We start from the raw sequence: 16,456 nt of genomic DNA, 5'->3' as shown, positions 1-16,456 counted from the left end.
AATACATTCTGTGTTCGTAGATTGGAAGACTTAATGTTTTTAAGATAGCAATATTTCCTAAAGTGTTGGGTAGATTAAATGCAGTCTCTCTCAAAATTCCAACTGATTTTTTTTTGCATAAATGGAAAAGCTGATCTTAAACTCTATATGGAATTGCAGGGGACCCTAAATAGCCAAAACAGTCTTGGAAAAAAATAAAAAGAACAAGTTGGAGGACTTATACTCCCCATTTCAAAACTTAGTACAAAGATACAGTAATCAAAGCAATGTGTTAGTGTCATAAGGATAGACATATTAATCAATGGAATAGAATAGAGTCCAGGAATAAACTCTACATTTGTGGGCAGTTGATTTTCGACAAGGGTGCCCAGACCATTCAATAGGGAAAGAATACTCTCTTCAACAAATAGTGCTAGGGCAAATGGATATCCACATGCAAAAGAACGATACTGGATCCCTACCTCACACCATATAAAAAAAATCAGCTGAAGATGAATCAAAGACCTAAATAAAACCATAAAACTATTAGGAAAAAAACATAGTTGTAAATCTTCATGACTTTGGATTTGGCAGTGGTGTCTTAGTTAGGTATGCCATCAGAAGGTCAGACAATAAAAGAAAGAAAAAATAAATTGAATTTCATCAAAATCAAAACTTTTGTGCCTCAAAGGACACTATCAAGAGAGTGAAAAAACAACCTACAGAATGGGAAGGAATTTTTGCAAGTCTGTCTAGAATACATAAAGAACTCTTACAACTCAATAACAAAAAGACAACCAGCTTAAAAAAGGACAAAAGACTTGAATGGACATTTCTTCGAAGAAGATATATAAGTGGCAAAAAGCGCATGAAAAGATGCTCAGTGTTACTAGCCATTAGGTAAATGCAAATCAAAACCATGAGATACTACTCACACCTGCTAGAATGGGTATAATGAAAAAAAGAAAATAACAAGTGTGGATGTGGATGTGAAGAAATTAGAATCCTCATACATTGGTGGTGGGAATGTAGAATGGTGCACACATTATAGAAAACAATTTGGTGTTTCCTCAATAAGTTAAACACAGAATTTCTGTGTGACTCAGCAATTCTACTCCTGGGTATATACCTAAAAGAAATGAAAACAGGTTCTCAAACAAATACTTGTACACAAATGTTCATCGCTGCATTATTCATAATAGCCAAAGTGAAAACAACCCAAATGTTCATCAGTTGATAAATGGATAAACAAAATGTAGTATATGGCCATAGAAAGAAATGACGAATGCTACAACATGTATGAACTTTGAAGACATTATACAAAGTGAAAGAAATCAGTCACAAAGGCCCACATATTGCATGATTCCGTTTATATGAAATGTCCAGAATATGCAAATCTATAGAGACAGAAAGCAGGTTAGTGGTTGCCAGGGGCTGTGCTAGGGGAGAATGGGGAATGGGTGCTTAATGGGTATGGAGTTTCTTTTTGGGGTGATGAAAAAGCTCTGGAACGAAATAGCGGTGATGGTTGCACAACATTTTGGATGTACTTAATGCCCTTCATTACATACTTTACAGTGGTTAAAATGGTAATATTTTATGTGTTTTTTACCACATCAAAAAAAAAAACAAAACCTTAGAGATGAATAACCCACCCCACCCTACCCCCCAAAAAATCCAATACTATCATTTATTTAGTTGCTCAAATTGTTGTCACATTAGCCTTTATAAATTCCTCGAGTTGATCCCTGGCTCTTTTGATAAGCCCCATCTTATTTTGAGCGTTTCCTTAATTTATATCACCGCAAGACATTCCAGTCACATCTTTTGTCTTCCACTCCTCCCTGGAAGCAGCCGTTTCTCCTCAGAGCCTTGGTACCTTTTATCGGAAATGCCCTAAGTTCACCATTGTATTTGAGAGACAGTTTTGCTGGATATATAATTCTTGGCTGGCAGTTCTTTCTTCAAGGCTTTATGTATGTCATCCCATTGCCTTCTTGCTTGCATGGTTTCTGCTGAGTAGTACGAGCTTATTTGTAGATGACTTTTTGTTTATCCCTAGCAGCTCTTAAAATTCTCTCTTTATATTTGGTTTTGGCACGTTTGATTATGTCTTTGTGACTTTCTTTTGGGATCTGTGTGGGGTTCAGTGAGCTTCATGGATAAATATCTTCTTTCACAGCATCAGTGACGTTTTCTGCTGACAAATCTTCCACAATTCTCTCTGTATTTTCTGTTATCTCCCCTGTTCTGGTACTCCAATCACTCGTAGGTTGTTCCTCTTGATAGAGTCCCACATAATTCTTAGGGTTTCTCCATTTTTCAAAAATTCTTTTATCTGATTTTCCTCAAATAAGTTGGTGTCAAGTGCTTTATCTTCAGTCTCACTAATTCTGACTTCCATTGCCTCAATTCTGCTCCTGTGACTTTCTATTGAGTTGTCTAATTCTGAAATTTTATTGTTAATCTTTTGGATTCTTATTTGCTGTCTCTTTGTGGATTCTTGCAGCCTATTTGTCATTATGCTTTTGTATAATCGTCTTAAGTTCCTCTGTTGCTTTATGTGTTCCTTGACAAGTTTAGCGTTTTGCCTGATCTCCTGAAAAGCTCTGTATGTTAATCTTTTGAATTCTGTCTCCAGTAATTCCAAGAAGTTATCTTCCTCTGGAAGGTTTCTTGATTATTTGTTTTGGGCACTTGCTGAAGCCATCACGGTCTGCCTTTGTATGTGATTTGATGTTGACTGTTGTCTCTGAGCCATCAATAAGTTATATTTATTTATTTTATGTTTGCTTACTGTGTCCTAACTTCCTGTTTTGTTTTGATGTGCCTGTTTTGTTTTGATAGGCTGGCCATGTGAGCTGGTTTGATTAATGCCTTTGAAGATCTCATGTCCTGTCACCAGGTGGTTAGAGCCGTTACTAGGTATGTTAGCCCAGAACTCCATTTACTTTTCTTGTATGGATTCAGCTCAGGTGTCCAGGTAGTTGGTCACCAAATGTGTAGTGCAGGCTCTCGCCTACAGTCCTAGACAGGCAGGGATGATTGGAGTAGGCACAGGTATCTGGCTGCAGTAGGGGGTCATGCGCTGAACAAAGCACAGAGCTGATGGCTGCCCTTGAGTGTATGGGAGGAAAGCATGTCCCTGTTTCCTAGAGTGTGTAGGTGGGTGGGTTTTGCAGCTGGACTGTGGGCACCCAGTGCTGTTGGCTGTAAGGACTGGGAGGCACCACTTATTCTTGGACCCCTGTTGTGGGTGGGTAGAAGGTGTGGGTGGAGCCACCACTCCTCAGGCCCCTGATGTAGGTAGGTGAGGGCCCTGCTTAATGGGCATAAAACCAAACCAAACCCAGTGCCCTCGAGTTGATTCCGACTCATAGTGACCCTATAGGACAGAGTAGAACTGCCCCATAGAGTTTCCAAGGAGCACCTGGGGGATTCGAACTGCCGACCCTTTGGTTAGCAGCCGTAGCACTTAACCACTACGCCACCACTGTATCAGCTATAAGGTGGAGTGGCAGATTTGTGGCATTTGACACCGCTTAATGGGCATAGCAGTGTCAAATGTCACGAATCTGCCACTCCACCTTACAACTGATATAGTTGAAAATAGGCTTCAGGTGTACACCCTGTTGTACTGTGCTAATGAGGGCCTGTGCTGTTGAAATGGGCCCATACAGGTCTATGCAAAGTCCGTGGACCTCTCATGCCTATGCCTAGGCAAACGGGCTATGTCTGCCCCGATTTCCCTGCACAGGGGAGCTGGCAGATTATTTTTTCCTGTTTGTTAATTCGTTCCCTTTCCAAAGCCAAGAGAACAGCTCAGGATATGCGATGGGTCCTACCTCTGGCCCAGTGGATGTGGCAGTCGCTGAAGCTGGCCCAGGACTGGTGCAGAGTAGGGAGGGGGCAGGTAAATAAGAGAGAGGTTCTTCCCAGAGGGGGTGTTTTTTGATCTGCCCGGTACGTTAGATGAGGGTACTTATTTTTGCTGATTGAGCACCGCTTTTCCCTGGTTCTGGAGGCTTGAGTAGACTTTCCACAGCTTGGTCTCTCCTAATGTGTAAAATGCATCCTCGAGGATCACTGCTTGCCTCACCACACATGCAGGGTGCCGGTTCCTGCCAGGTCAGGTCTGGCAACTACTCTCTACTTCTAAACTGTCTCTCCTTCCCCCTGCTGCTCAGTCTGATTCCTCCAACTTTGCTTTGGATGTTCAGGGCTCCCAGATTGACATATATGATAAGTTTACTTGTTTTTTCGGGTCTTTGTTGTAAGAGGAACCACAGGAAATGTCTGACTACTCTGCCATCTTGGCCTCACCTCAGTGGATTGATGATATCTTTTGTTGGAGAATGGTGTTTAAAAATCAGAATCTGGGTATTAGATGACTCTGCTTATTTTTAATCTCCTTCTTTCCCTAAGAATACGGGTGAGAGGGAGAAGTAATCCAGTGTTCTTTGAGCATTTTCCATGTGTCACGTGCAGTTTTACACATATTACCCTTCCAGGAACCTTTTTATAATTTTTGATGATAATGATACTCCATTTTAGGTAGGAAAGTGGCTGAGAGAAATTGAGATTTGCCCAAAGTCATAACTGACAATATTTAAACTAGTTTTTCTTTTTAAAGCTGTGACCTTATTTTCTTTTCAGATCTTTGTGTATACTCTTCCCCACCTCTCTATCACTTGGCATTTGTGTCCTCTTCCATTAGGAATCCCTCCCTAACCACTTTGGCTCATGCCAGACTCACCTAACGATGAACTGGTACTCACCATCTTCTGTACTGTTCACTTATGTATGTCTTGCTCTTTCCGCCAGAGGGGCAAAGGACATTCCCTGATTTAGTTTGTCTATCTGTTTTGACTTGCTGGCATAGTGCTGGGCACACTGGATACTCTTGATATGAGTAGAGGGTACCTTCTCAAGGCAGTTCTACTTGTGACAGTTGTCTTCACCATCACCGGTATTTCTATGATACTTCGCAGAACGTTTCCACAAGCATCATTTGTACAAAAGGCAAACAAAGATTAACAGCCCTTCGTCTTGACCAAGCCTTGGTGAGGAAAAGTAATTTGCCAAGGTGGTGGTAAAGCCAATACTCAGATTTGGTTCTTGATCTTCCACCAAGTCCTACACACTTTTCACTATGCTTTTGTATCCTAGTTTTTATACTAATGCTGTTTTGCAATCCAGTGAACTAGAGAGGAATCAAAGAGAGATGGGGTAATTTTGTTCCCAGTGCCGTGGTTCCTTTTCTGTGAAACCACTTGTAGTCATGGTTTTAGTAGGAGTTCAAACATTTTTGGAAAGTAACCTTGGTTTCCTCTGATATGGCTGAAAGGTAGGAATTCCAGAGTGAACAGATGATGAGGAAGTGGCTACTCCCTTTCTTTAGTGGATACTAGAATGGGAGCATTTGAAAATTTGGTATGATACTACCATTGTGAAGCAATAAAGAGTAGCTAGGTTTTTTTGTTTTTGTTTTCCTACTAAAATGATTTTAAACAAGTGCAGGTTGTTCTTCATACCTGTCCAAACAGGTGAGTTTGGATAAAGGTACCATAGTTCTTCCCATTCTGCCTTGTGGAAGTTTACAAAGACTGAAAAATTGGGGCAGAGGGGTTTGTGGGTTTTGGTGGAAGCTTAAAATTCTAACCTATGTGTTCTTAAAGACTGGGAGAGCTGTGGCTGTGGATTTTTTAGGGTCACTTCTGACCTACCGAGCACCTCGTCTGTGCCTGCCCGTTTCATGCTTCATCTTTAGCCCTCAGTAGCTTCTGGGGACTTTGTCGCCCCAGCCCACTCCACTCCTTTAATTGGGGGACTTGTGTTGCCTCAGCTATAAAGTGACCTGATCTGGACATAGATTGCACCTTTCCCAATGGAAGCCTAGGTGAGCTGGTCAGGAATGGTTGAGAGATGATGAATTAAACCTTAACATACTTCCTGCTGGCCAAGGGGAAGTGATTGAGGGAAGGATGATGGTGTCTCTAGTTCCATCTCAGTCGGAGGCAAATCTCTGCAAAACCTGGTGGTTCAGGTGGCCTAAAAGGCAGGACTGGACAGACTTTGGGGGTTCTGGACCTGAGAACTCAGGCTTTTTCTCTAGAGCCTTACAAGAATCCTATTTCTCTAAGTTCTTAAGGAAATCCAGCAACGTTTTGGGGTCATCTAGACTGGCCTCTAGGAGGCAGAGCTGAAGTTTTCTGCCATTGACCCTCATTCCCCTAGTTTGAGCACACATAATACACTAGACACAAAACAACAGTTAACTGTCCTTTGTTTATGCAGCTGACACGTATCAGGCACATATGAGGTAGGTAACTTTACCCCATTTTATAGATGAAGAAACTGAGGCTCAGAGATTTCAAGATTTGTGTGTGTGTACTTATATAAAACTGTGTGTGTTTATGTAAAACTCAAGGACACTTTCCTACCTAACCATAGTGCAATGATCAACATCAGGAAATTAACATTGATACACTATAGTGTTTAATCATGGAGTGTCTTACTTATCTAGTGCTATTGTAACAAGAAGACCACAAATGGGTGCCTTCAAAAAACAGAAATTTATTTTCTCACAGTTTAGGAGGCTAGAAGTCTGAATTCAGGGTGCTGGCTCTAGGGGAAGGCTTTCTGTTTTTGTCAGCTCTGGAGGAAGGTCCTTCTCTTTTTTGAGCTTCAGCTCATGGGCGGTCTTCATGTGGCTCGGCATCTCTCTTTGCCCATCTCTGCTCACTTGCTTGCTTGTTTAATCTCTTTTATATTTCCAAAGACTCAAGATATACCCTGCACTAATCCTGCTTCATTAATATAACAAAGAAAACCCATTCCCAAATGGGATTGTAGCCACAGACATAGAGGTTAGGATTTATAACATTATTTTTGGGGAACACAATTCAGTCTGTAACATGAGTTCATTCGCATTTTTCCACTAAGGTCTTTTACAGTGAAAGAAAACACATTTATTATTCCTGGTTCTGGGTCACATGTTGCATTTACGTAACCACTCTTTAGTTCCCTTTGATCTGGAGCGGTTCCTCAGTCTTTGTCTTTCATAACCTTGATATTTTTCAAAAAGTCAGGCCATTTATTTTGCACAACATCCCTCAATTTGGGTTCATCTGCTGTTTTCTCATGATGAGGTTCAGATTATGCATTTTCGGCAGGAATGCTGCAGAAACAATATTATGCGTCCTTAGTGCACCCCATCAGGTGGCACATGGTGTCATTTTATCCCACTATTGAAGCTTTTAACTTTGATAACTTGATTATAGTGGTGTCAACCTGGTTTTCCATTGTAAAGTTACTTGCTTTCCATTATTAATAAGTATCTTGTGGGATGATAGTTTGAGACCCTGTAAATACCCTGTTTCTCATCAAACTGTCACCCACTAGTTCTAGCATGCATCGATGATTCCTGCCTGAAACAATTTTTTCTATGGTGATTGCCATTTCTTCATGTTCTCTATATTTATTAGTTGCCATTATGCTGTGTGGAAGAACTTTCTCTTCTCACCTATGTATTATTTGTTTTATTTATATGAGTGTGGACTCCTGGATTCTTACCTTATTCTATGGGTTATAACCCATTACTAATGCTATTTATTTTGGTGCTCAAATTGTTCCAGATTTGGCTAGTGGGGGCCTCTTTAGGCTTTCTGTGTCCTATTCACATTTCCACATCATTCTTCAAGTACTTCCTTACTTTTTGACCCAGGAAGATGATCCTTGTATGTAATATGTAATATGTAAAGACTTGTTTGAATCCATGAGGGATAAGAATCAGGATCAGCCCAAAGCTGGATCCCACGAGGCGGAGGTCAGACACAGCTTCGCTGTGCAATTTCTTTATCATTTCTGACACCAGCTGCTCCTTCCCCCTCCTCCCCCCGTGGCACTCAGATAATTCATTGCAATGGCCACACAGGATTCACAAACCATACTCTCAGTTATGTGGTTTACTAGGGAAGTAACAGGCTACAGCTCGGGATCAGGATCAACTTGGGAGTAACAGGAAACAACTTGGGGTCAGGATCAGGGAGCACACAGACAAGGTCTGGAAGGCTCTGCTGAAGTGGAAAGCACATCCTTCCCTTCATCAGTGCAGGACAGCTTTCAACCAAGACAGCTCTCTCAGCTGCTCTCTGCCATCAGCCTTTCTGCCATTTAATTGGCCTAGCTCACAGCCAGTGTAGCAGCTTCAGGACTGCTTGGCTCCCACACGACTCTGCTGCTCTGCCAGCCTAGCTCTCAGCCAACAGCTCTTTCAGCTGCAGCCTTTTCAGCTAACCAACCCAGCTCTTAGCCTGCAGCTTTCTCAGCTGTACCTTTTTTTTTTTTTTAACCAGGCCTGGGAGGGGCCTCATGTCCTAAAGGACACACCTCCTGGCTCCTGTTAACCAGGAGGTCTCTAAAACCTCTGCATTCCAGTTCTTTATGTATCTCAGCCCTTATCAGTTACGAGGTGGGGCCTCTGTCACCAGCAAAGAGTTCTGCCAATCCTCTATTACTCATGAGATGTAATCAACTCAGATCTTGTACAAAAGTCAACACTCTCTGCCAGCAGACACGCTCGCTCTTCCCCTGGGCAAAAGTAACCAGCCTCTGGGGTAGAAAGCAACCTTGGAGGTCCCCGAAGTTGTCTCTCCAGAAAACTATGGCAAAGGTAACAACTCCTCAAGGCTTAAGGGAAAAATCTCCCAAGCTGTTTTTCCAAAGAACAAAGGCAAAACACCATATAAAGAAACTCATTGGTACCCACAATATGTATCTACTGCTTTTCCTGTTCCAGCTCCAGAGTCAGCCAGTTCTCCACAGAGCCCTGCTTGTTTCGATGGGGAATGGTGTTTAGAAACCAAGATCCGGGTAAACGGATTTAAAAAGAAGCCAAGATTTCGGTGCTAGATGATGCTCATTGGTACTGGGGTATCATTGCTTCTAGGCCCTCTTAGCAGACAAAACTAGAAAATACCCAAACACACTTACACATTACTCTGTCTTTAATATTAAACACCATTCTCTACACTGGTACATTCAATTTCACTCCCTTCTCCAACAATAAGAAGTCCAGCTCCCATGTATTAATTTTTTAATTTCGGAAGTAATACATGAATACATATCCTCCTGGATCATTTTCCTAGATAAATATCTAATTTTTTTTATATCACTGATGGTTTTGTAATGAAAATATGACTTTGACTTAATAAGTTTGGCAGTCTTTCCATGGTAGTACTAAACTTGCATGTCATTATTTTTAACTGCTACATAGAATTCTGTTATTTAGAATTAAAAATAATTCTGGTGTGGGGGTGTTAAAAGCATTGTCGCAGTGAACATGTTTCTGGGCCCAGTGAGAGACACATTCCAAGAAGAGAAGCACTGAATCCATGAGCCTGGACATTTTTTCCAAAAACAATAAAAGCTTTAAAAAGTATTTTTCTGATTAGGTAAATAACATGTACTCTTTCTCTGTGGAAACCCTGGTGGCGTAGTGGTGAAGTGCTACAGCTGCTAACCAAGAGGTCAGCACTTCGAATCCGCCAAGTGTTCCTTGGAAACTCTGTGGGGCAGTTCTACTCTGTTCTGTAGGGTTGCTGTGAGTCGGAATTGACTCGACAGCAGTGGGCTGGTCTCTCTCTCTCTCTCTTTTTTTTTTTTAAGGCAAATAATACATAAAAAATAATGAGGAAGTAGGGAAAGAAAACCTAAAATCTCACTCCTGATACAATATTTTTGTGATGAGCCTTTTACATAATCTTCTTATGCACACACGTACACAGATTCACATCACTGGGACCATATTCCATATGCTTGTTGTGTTACGGACACATTTGTTTCTTTTATTTTTTGGTGTATGTACAATAAAGTACACACATCTTAAATGTAAGCTTGATAATTTTACATATATAAACTTCCTTGTAACTACCACCCCAGATCAAGATATTAAGCATTCAGTGTGCCATAAGCTTTCTTTCTGCTTCCTTCCAGTCAATACCTTTGCCCCAAAGGTAACTACTGTTCTGACCTCCATCACCGTAGATTACTTTTGGCTGTTCTTAACTCACACAGTAGATAACTATCTTATGTTTGGCTTCTCTCATTCAGTACAATGTCTGTGAGGTTCATCCATGTTGCTGCATGTAGCAGTAATTCATTCTTTTTCATAGCTGTAGGTTCTTTTGTGCTACAGCTGCTCACCAAGAGGTCGGCAGTTCAAATCTGCCAGGCACTCCTTGGAAACTCTGTGGGGCACCTCTACTCTGTCCCATAGGGTCGCTATGAGTCGGAATCGACTCGACGGCACTGGGTTTTTTGGGGGCGAGTTAGGTTCTTTTGTGTTGTTGTTTTACTTCTTGCCATTAAGAATTTTTAGCAATAGTATTAGCTACATTTAAAACAGCACATACTTTGTACTAGACACTGTTTTAAGTCCTTTACATATTTAGCTTATTTAACCTTCAAACCAATCTAACGAAGTAAGTGCTGTTATTACTGTCATAGTCATGCCCTTGATTTTGTCAAATTGACAGAATTCCTTTTTATTCCTAAGTTATTGAATGTTTTTATTTTGAATGGATGTTGAATTTTGTCAGATGCTTTTTCTGTATCTGCTGAGATAATCCTATGAACTTTTTTAGACTGCCAATACGGTAAATTGCATTGATTTTTGAATTTTGAACCAACTTTGCATTCCTGGGATAAACTCCATTTGATCGCGATGCAGTATCTTCTTTACATATTGCTGAATCTGTTTTGTTAATATTTTCAAAGATTTTTACATCTATGTTCATATCTATAGTTTTCTTGTACTTTGTCTGGTTTTGGTATAAGGATAATACAAACATCATAAAATAAATTGGGAAGTGTCTCCTTCTATTTTCTGAAAGTGTTTGTGTGGAATTGGTATTGTATCTTTCTTAAATGTTCGGTAGAATTCCCCAGCAAAGCCAACTGATCCTGGAATTTTAGGGAAGGTTTTAACTATTAATTCAAATTCTTTAGTAGATAGAGGACTACTCAGATTATCTGTTTTTCTTGGGTGAACTCTGGTAGTTTGTGTCTTTTAAGAAATTTGTCCATTTCATCTAAGTTGTCAAATGTTGGCATGAAGTTGCTCATAATTTCCCATGTTATACTTTTATTGTCTGTTGACTCTGTAGTGATGTCCCCTTTTTCATTTCTGCTATTGGTAATTTGTGTCTTATTTCTTTTGTCCTGATCAGTCTGACTAGAGATTAATCCTTTTTGAAAACAATTGTCTTTTGCTGGATTCTCTAGAGACACAAAACCAGGGAGGTGTCTTTATATGTATATAAATGTGTATATATGTATATATTGTTGTTAGGTGCCATTGGGTCAGTTCCAAGACATAGTGACCCTACGTACAGCAGAATGAAACACTGCCCTGTCTTGCGCCATCCTCACAATCTTGTTATGCTTAAGCCCATTGTTGCAGCCACTGCATCAATCCATCTCACTAGGGTCTTCCTCTTTTTGCTGACCCTCTACTTTATCAAGCATGATATCCTTCTCCAGGGATCTGATCCCTCCTGACAACGTGTCCAAGGTATATGAGATGTTGTTTCACCATTTTTGCTTCTAAGGAATATTCTGGTTGTACTTCTGTACATATACAATGTATGTATACACATATAAAAGACAGAGATTTATATCAAGGAAATGGCTCACGTGGTTGTAGAGGCTGGAAAGCTCCAAGTCCGTGGGTCAGGCTAGAGCCATCTCTTGACTAGTTTAGCTTCAGGGGCTGGCAAACCCAAGATCAGCAGATTAGACAACAGGCCTCTGGCTCACAGGCTGTGGAGGCTGACATATCCCAAGACTGGCAGGTAAGCTGTTAGCTCAAGTCCCAAGAACTGGAGGTCAGATGAACAGGAGCCAGCTGCAGGATCCAGAGCAATCAAAAAGCCCTTAAGCCTTGCCAGAAAGTCCGCCTATATTGGATGCAGGCCACACCCCCAAGAAAACTCCCTTCCTACTGATTGACTACTCACGACAGATTCCATCATGGAGGTGATCACATTATACGACTCCCAGACTACATCATAACTGCCAAACCACTGAGGATCATGGCCCAGCCAAGTTGACATGTAACCTTAACGATCACAAAATTGATATGTCAAGAGCTATAAAAATTCAAATCTAGTTGAGAATTTAAGGCTTTAATTGTTGTTTTTTTGTTTTGTTTTTAAGAGAAAATTTTTTTTGTTATTGTTTTGATGCTCCTCTTAATGTTCTCTAGGGAAAAAGTCAGAATGGGTTTCAAGACAGACACACATTTTAATTCATGCTCCCGCACTTACCAGCTATGTGACCTGGGCAAACCATTTAAACTGATCTGGGCTTTGATTTTATCATTTTGAAGGAGGTGGTAGTAACTTCAGTATAGGGCATAAACCCAAAAAGTGCCAGGCTCAGTGCCTGCTTAGATTGGGCACTCACTAAATAAGAGCTGCTACTGCTATTTAGCAGAGTGAAAAATTGGAATCCAGCTTGCTAAAATAGCTCGTTTGTGGAGTATTCCCCCATTTCCCTGGCTCAAGTTACCCACTTCATCTTCTCTTTCCCCAAAGCACTTTGTACACATTATTTTATAGCATTTCTCTCATTTGACTGGAGTGTTTTCTTTGTTTCCTTGACTAGACTGAGCTTCTAGACAGCAGGGCCCTGTTTTTCTCATCTTTTCTTCCTAGTGCACAGGCCAAGGCCTGGCCTATATTTAAGTGATCAAAAACATTTTAATAAATGAAGAAATGGGGAATAATTAAGTAAATAATAGTACATCAAATCAATGAACTATTGTGCAGCCAAAGAAACAATCATTATAAATGATTGTCTAGCAACATGGAAAAATGTTTTAAGAAGTAGAATACATTTTATCTTTGCTTTTTTATGTGGGCATCTATATATGTGTATGCATTTGATATTTGTGTATGGAAAAAAAGAAGGAAAACTCGAGAGAGGAAGTAGCTATGTGAGTGGTCAGATTCTGGCCTGGCTTTTCTTTTTTTTTTTTTTTTAAATTACATCTTCATTTTATTTGTGAATATCCTTCTCTGTACAGCACAGAAATGATTAAATATGAGTTATAATGAGATCAATAAACCATTTAGGGCTTATGTTTTTTATTTAAAAAAAAATTATACATTTGCATGCCTGTGAGATCTGCCTTTTCTTTCTCTGACACACAACTTTTGAACAGGGTGAGACTGTGATAGGAGGTGGTGAGTTCCCTGTCACTGGAAGCAGACAGGCAGAGGTGAGGCTTGAATATCATTTAGCAGGAATGATTGTTGAGGCACCTGGGCCAGAAGGCCCACAAGCCTGTGATTCTTTTTCTCTGATTCTGAAAGCCGTGAAAGTCCTATAAGAGTATCTTTTGTCTGTGTGGGCTGAGTTAGGTTTGAAAAGACATAATGAAGACATGATAATGGTGCACTTTTAAGAGCTGGGAGGCAGACCATATTCATTTATCTCTGAAGAATCTCCTTGTTAAAGCTAAGAGCCCAGATCTGTGTGAAGTACAGACTGTTCTTCGGACAGTTTTTACCTTCCTACCTACCTGTCTGTCGCAGGGAACTGTTTGTCTATTTCTTTCGTGAGTCCTTGGAGTATGTCATGGGGTCATGTGTCACAGCGTCCATTGTCTGCCTCCCTTTCCCTAAAGCAAAAACCAGACCCACTGCCCTCGAGTCGATTCCGAGTCATAGCGACCCTAAAGGACAGGGTAGAACTACCCCTTTGAGTGTCCAAGGAGCACCTGGCAGATTTGAATTGCTGACCTTTTGGTTCGCAGCTGTAGCACTTAACCACTATGCCATGAGGATTTTTCTCTTTCCCTAGCTCTTGTTTAATGTGAACTAGAGGGTGTGTGTGTGTGTGTGTGTGTGTGTGTGTGTGTGTGAAGAAGGGTGTGTGTGTGTGTGTGTGTGTGTGTGTGTGTGAGAAAGAAGGTATGGGATTCAGTATTTAAGTATTAGCTCTGGTCAGAGACTTGGGCTTTCTTCCTTGGCGTTGTCACTGATTAACCTGTTCAGTTTAATGAACATTAATTGGGTTAGTCTGTGTCCCAGTCCCTCGAGATGACAAGCACTTTGTCTATCATCATGCACAGATTACTCAGTTTGACCCTTCTACTCTTGCTGCCTGTGATGGGGGGTCATGACCCACAACAGCTCATTCTGGTTTAGGACAACTGTTTCAGAAAGCTCTTACTTAGAGAGTACATAAATCTCTGTCCTCCATTACCAGGCCCTGCTTCTGGACCCTGGGGCCTCGTCCTCCTCTCAGTTTTTCTGACTGCCCAAAGAAAGAATCAGCTGCCTCTGAATCTTCTTTTCTTTAGGGCTAACCCCTCCAGTTCCTTTACTGTTTCTCATGTGACGTGTTTTGGGAGCTGCTCTGTCCTTGGTACTCTTTCTGGTTCGGTTCCAGTTTATCTTTGATGCTAAATGTGGAGCCCATTTGTAATTCTATTAATGAACTCTCAGTAACCTTAGGTTTTTGACAGGCCATGTTGACCTTGGCACATTCTGTGCCTATTTCTGTAAAAGGGAGTAACACTGGCCGTGCTGCAGGTGTGCTGTGACTGCTAAGTGCGTGAAAGTGCAATGGGAATTGTGACACGTCCCGCTCGTGTGGGCGTTCTAGTGTTCTCTGGGTATTCCTGCCAGATGATCACCCTCATTTGTGTGGTGCATCAGAGGCAGAAGCCGCCTTCACAACTGGTTTGCCCAGAATTTCAGTAAATTAAGGCAATCCTCTGGCCTTTCCCTTCCTCTTTTCCGTATTTTTTATCCAGAGCTAATTGAGGCAAAGGACATGGCCAAAAGGGTGAATGTATGAACTCCTGTGAAGTATGTTGTGCCTGTAGATGTCCTATGGTGACTTAATAGTGTTACTAATTATACCTATGAGGCGCCCTGGGACACATCACAAAGGGCTCAGGGAGGTCGCAGGTTTGCCTCACTTGGAGTTCAGGCCCAGTAGCTGAGGCACCAGAAATGCTGATAGAAACAAGCACATGTGGCTCTCCATGAAACCAGCTCTACCTCCAGTGGTCAGCCCCTGTGGGGCTTTGTCAGCTGGATTTGTGCTGAGTAACGATAGCTCATCTCCTGCCTGCTTCCTGCCAAGTCATGCTTTCACAGATCCAGCTCCCAGCTTTAGTGGGTGCCTTCCTCTTTCACCTCATTGTATCAGACCTAGTGCAAGTCATGTGCCTCTAAATCATACCCATAAGCTCTGTTATGTGGGGGAAAGGGCACCAGCTTAGGGACATTTGGGCATCTGCTGTGGAACACTGACTCTGAATATGTTCTCTAGGAGACCTTGGTCAAGGCTTCATGATTGTATGGATATTGTGGGTACGGGTACCATCGTATCTGAGTTTCTTATCTTTCTTATCTATATCTTAGGGTTATGTCCCTAAGATATAGTTCTAATCATGCCACACCCTTGCCCAGTCATTGTCAGCTGCCAAAGGCCCAAAGATCTTAGACAGGCGTACAGGGCTCCTTGACCCTTCTCATACTGATCTCAGTCTCTTTTAAAAGGCTTATCTCTTACTCACTGCCCTTATACCCACACATACAAACACATCCCATTGTACCACGCTTGAGCCCCACCAGATTCTGTAGACTCTGTTCTTTCATGTTTTAGGTCTTGGTACATGCTGCCTCCAGAACTTCTCTTATCCCCCTTATCTGATTGATGGACCCTGAGCATTCTTCATGATCCAACTCAGAGTTGACCCACAGGCACCCTTTCCTTGACTGCTTCAGACCATCTAGCTTTCTTCTTCCTCAGGGTTTTATTCTCCCTCACACTCAGCCTCCCCATGGTGTTATAACTATTGGGCTATGTCTGCCCTTCCTAAGAGATGGAGAGCTCCTTGAGGCAAGAGTTGGAGCGTTGCTCCTATCTGAACCTGCCCTAGCACCGTGTGCAGTTGTCCTGGCGTGAAGCAGGTGCTCCTGAGCTGTTTGCTGAATGCCTGACTAGAAGGGTAATTGGAGATGTGCACTTCAACATGACCATTTGGTACCTGAAAATTTTCTAGAGTCCACTTCAGACTAAACGGTATAAGGACAAGGCGCCATGCCTGCCTTGCTCTCTCAGTATCTTCAGTGCTTTGGGTGTCATGGGCAAGCAACAAAATGGCTGGTAGGAGTTCCAGCATCTTTAGGTCCACAGAGAAGTAGCTTCATGCTGTCAGCGCTCGTCTCTAGCACTGAGTTCAAACGGATCACAGTAAACTTTACCACTGCCAAGCCATTGAACGGCAAGTTAGGGTATTCAGCTTCTGTTTTTGACAAAAGTTCACAGACTTGACAATGGTTAAGTCCGTGAAAGTGAGTGAAGGTTACTGTTGACACTACAGGTTCGATAACACGTAATAGATTCAAACGTTTTCCACACAGACCTGCTGATGAATAATACAGTAAATAAC

General features: G+C 41.6%; 1 protein-coding gene across 13 annotated transcripts in view; it reads left to right on the top strand.

Moving 5' to 3' along the window:
• LOC100658233 (NADPH--cytochrome P450 reductase) overlaps positions 1 to 16,456 on the top strand; it is a 90,365-nt gene that overhangs the window by 16,328 nt on the left and 57,581 nt on the right. For 6 of the 13 annotated variants that reach the window (XM_010596240.3, XM_023555878.2, XM_064295928.1 and 3 more), the window contains one exon: positions 2,827 to 2,904. The exons of the other annotated variants lie outside the window; for them this stretch is intronic. In XM_010596240.3, the coding sequence (XP_010594542.1) occupies positions 2,870 to 2,904 (35 nt within the window). In that variant the 5' untranslated portion in view covers positions 2,827 to 2,869. The remainder of the gene's footprint in view (positions 1 to 2,826; positions 2,905 to 16,456) is intronic. 13 annotated transcript variants of the gene reach the window in all.

This window comes from Loxodonta africana, chromosome 12, assembly GCF_030014295.1.
Source record: "Loxodonta africana isolate mLoxAfr1 chromosome 12, mLoxAfr1.hap2, whole genome shotgun sequence".
Taxonomy (NCBI): Eukaryota; Metazoa; Chordata; class Mammalia; order Proboscidea; family Elephantidae; genus Loxodonta; species Loxodonta africana.
This window is presented reverse-complemented; position numbering and strand designations above follow the sequence as displayed.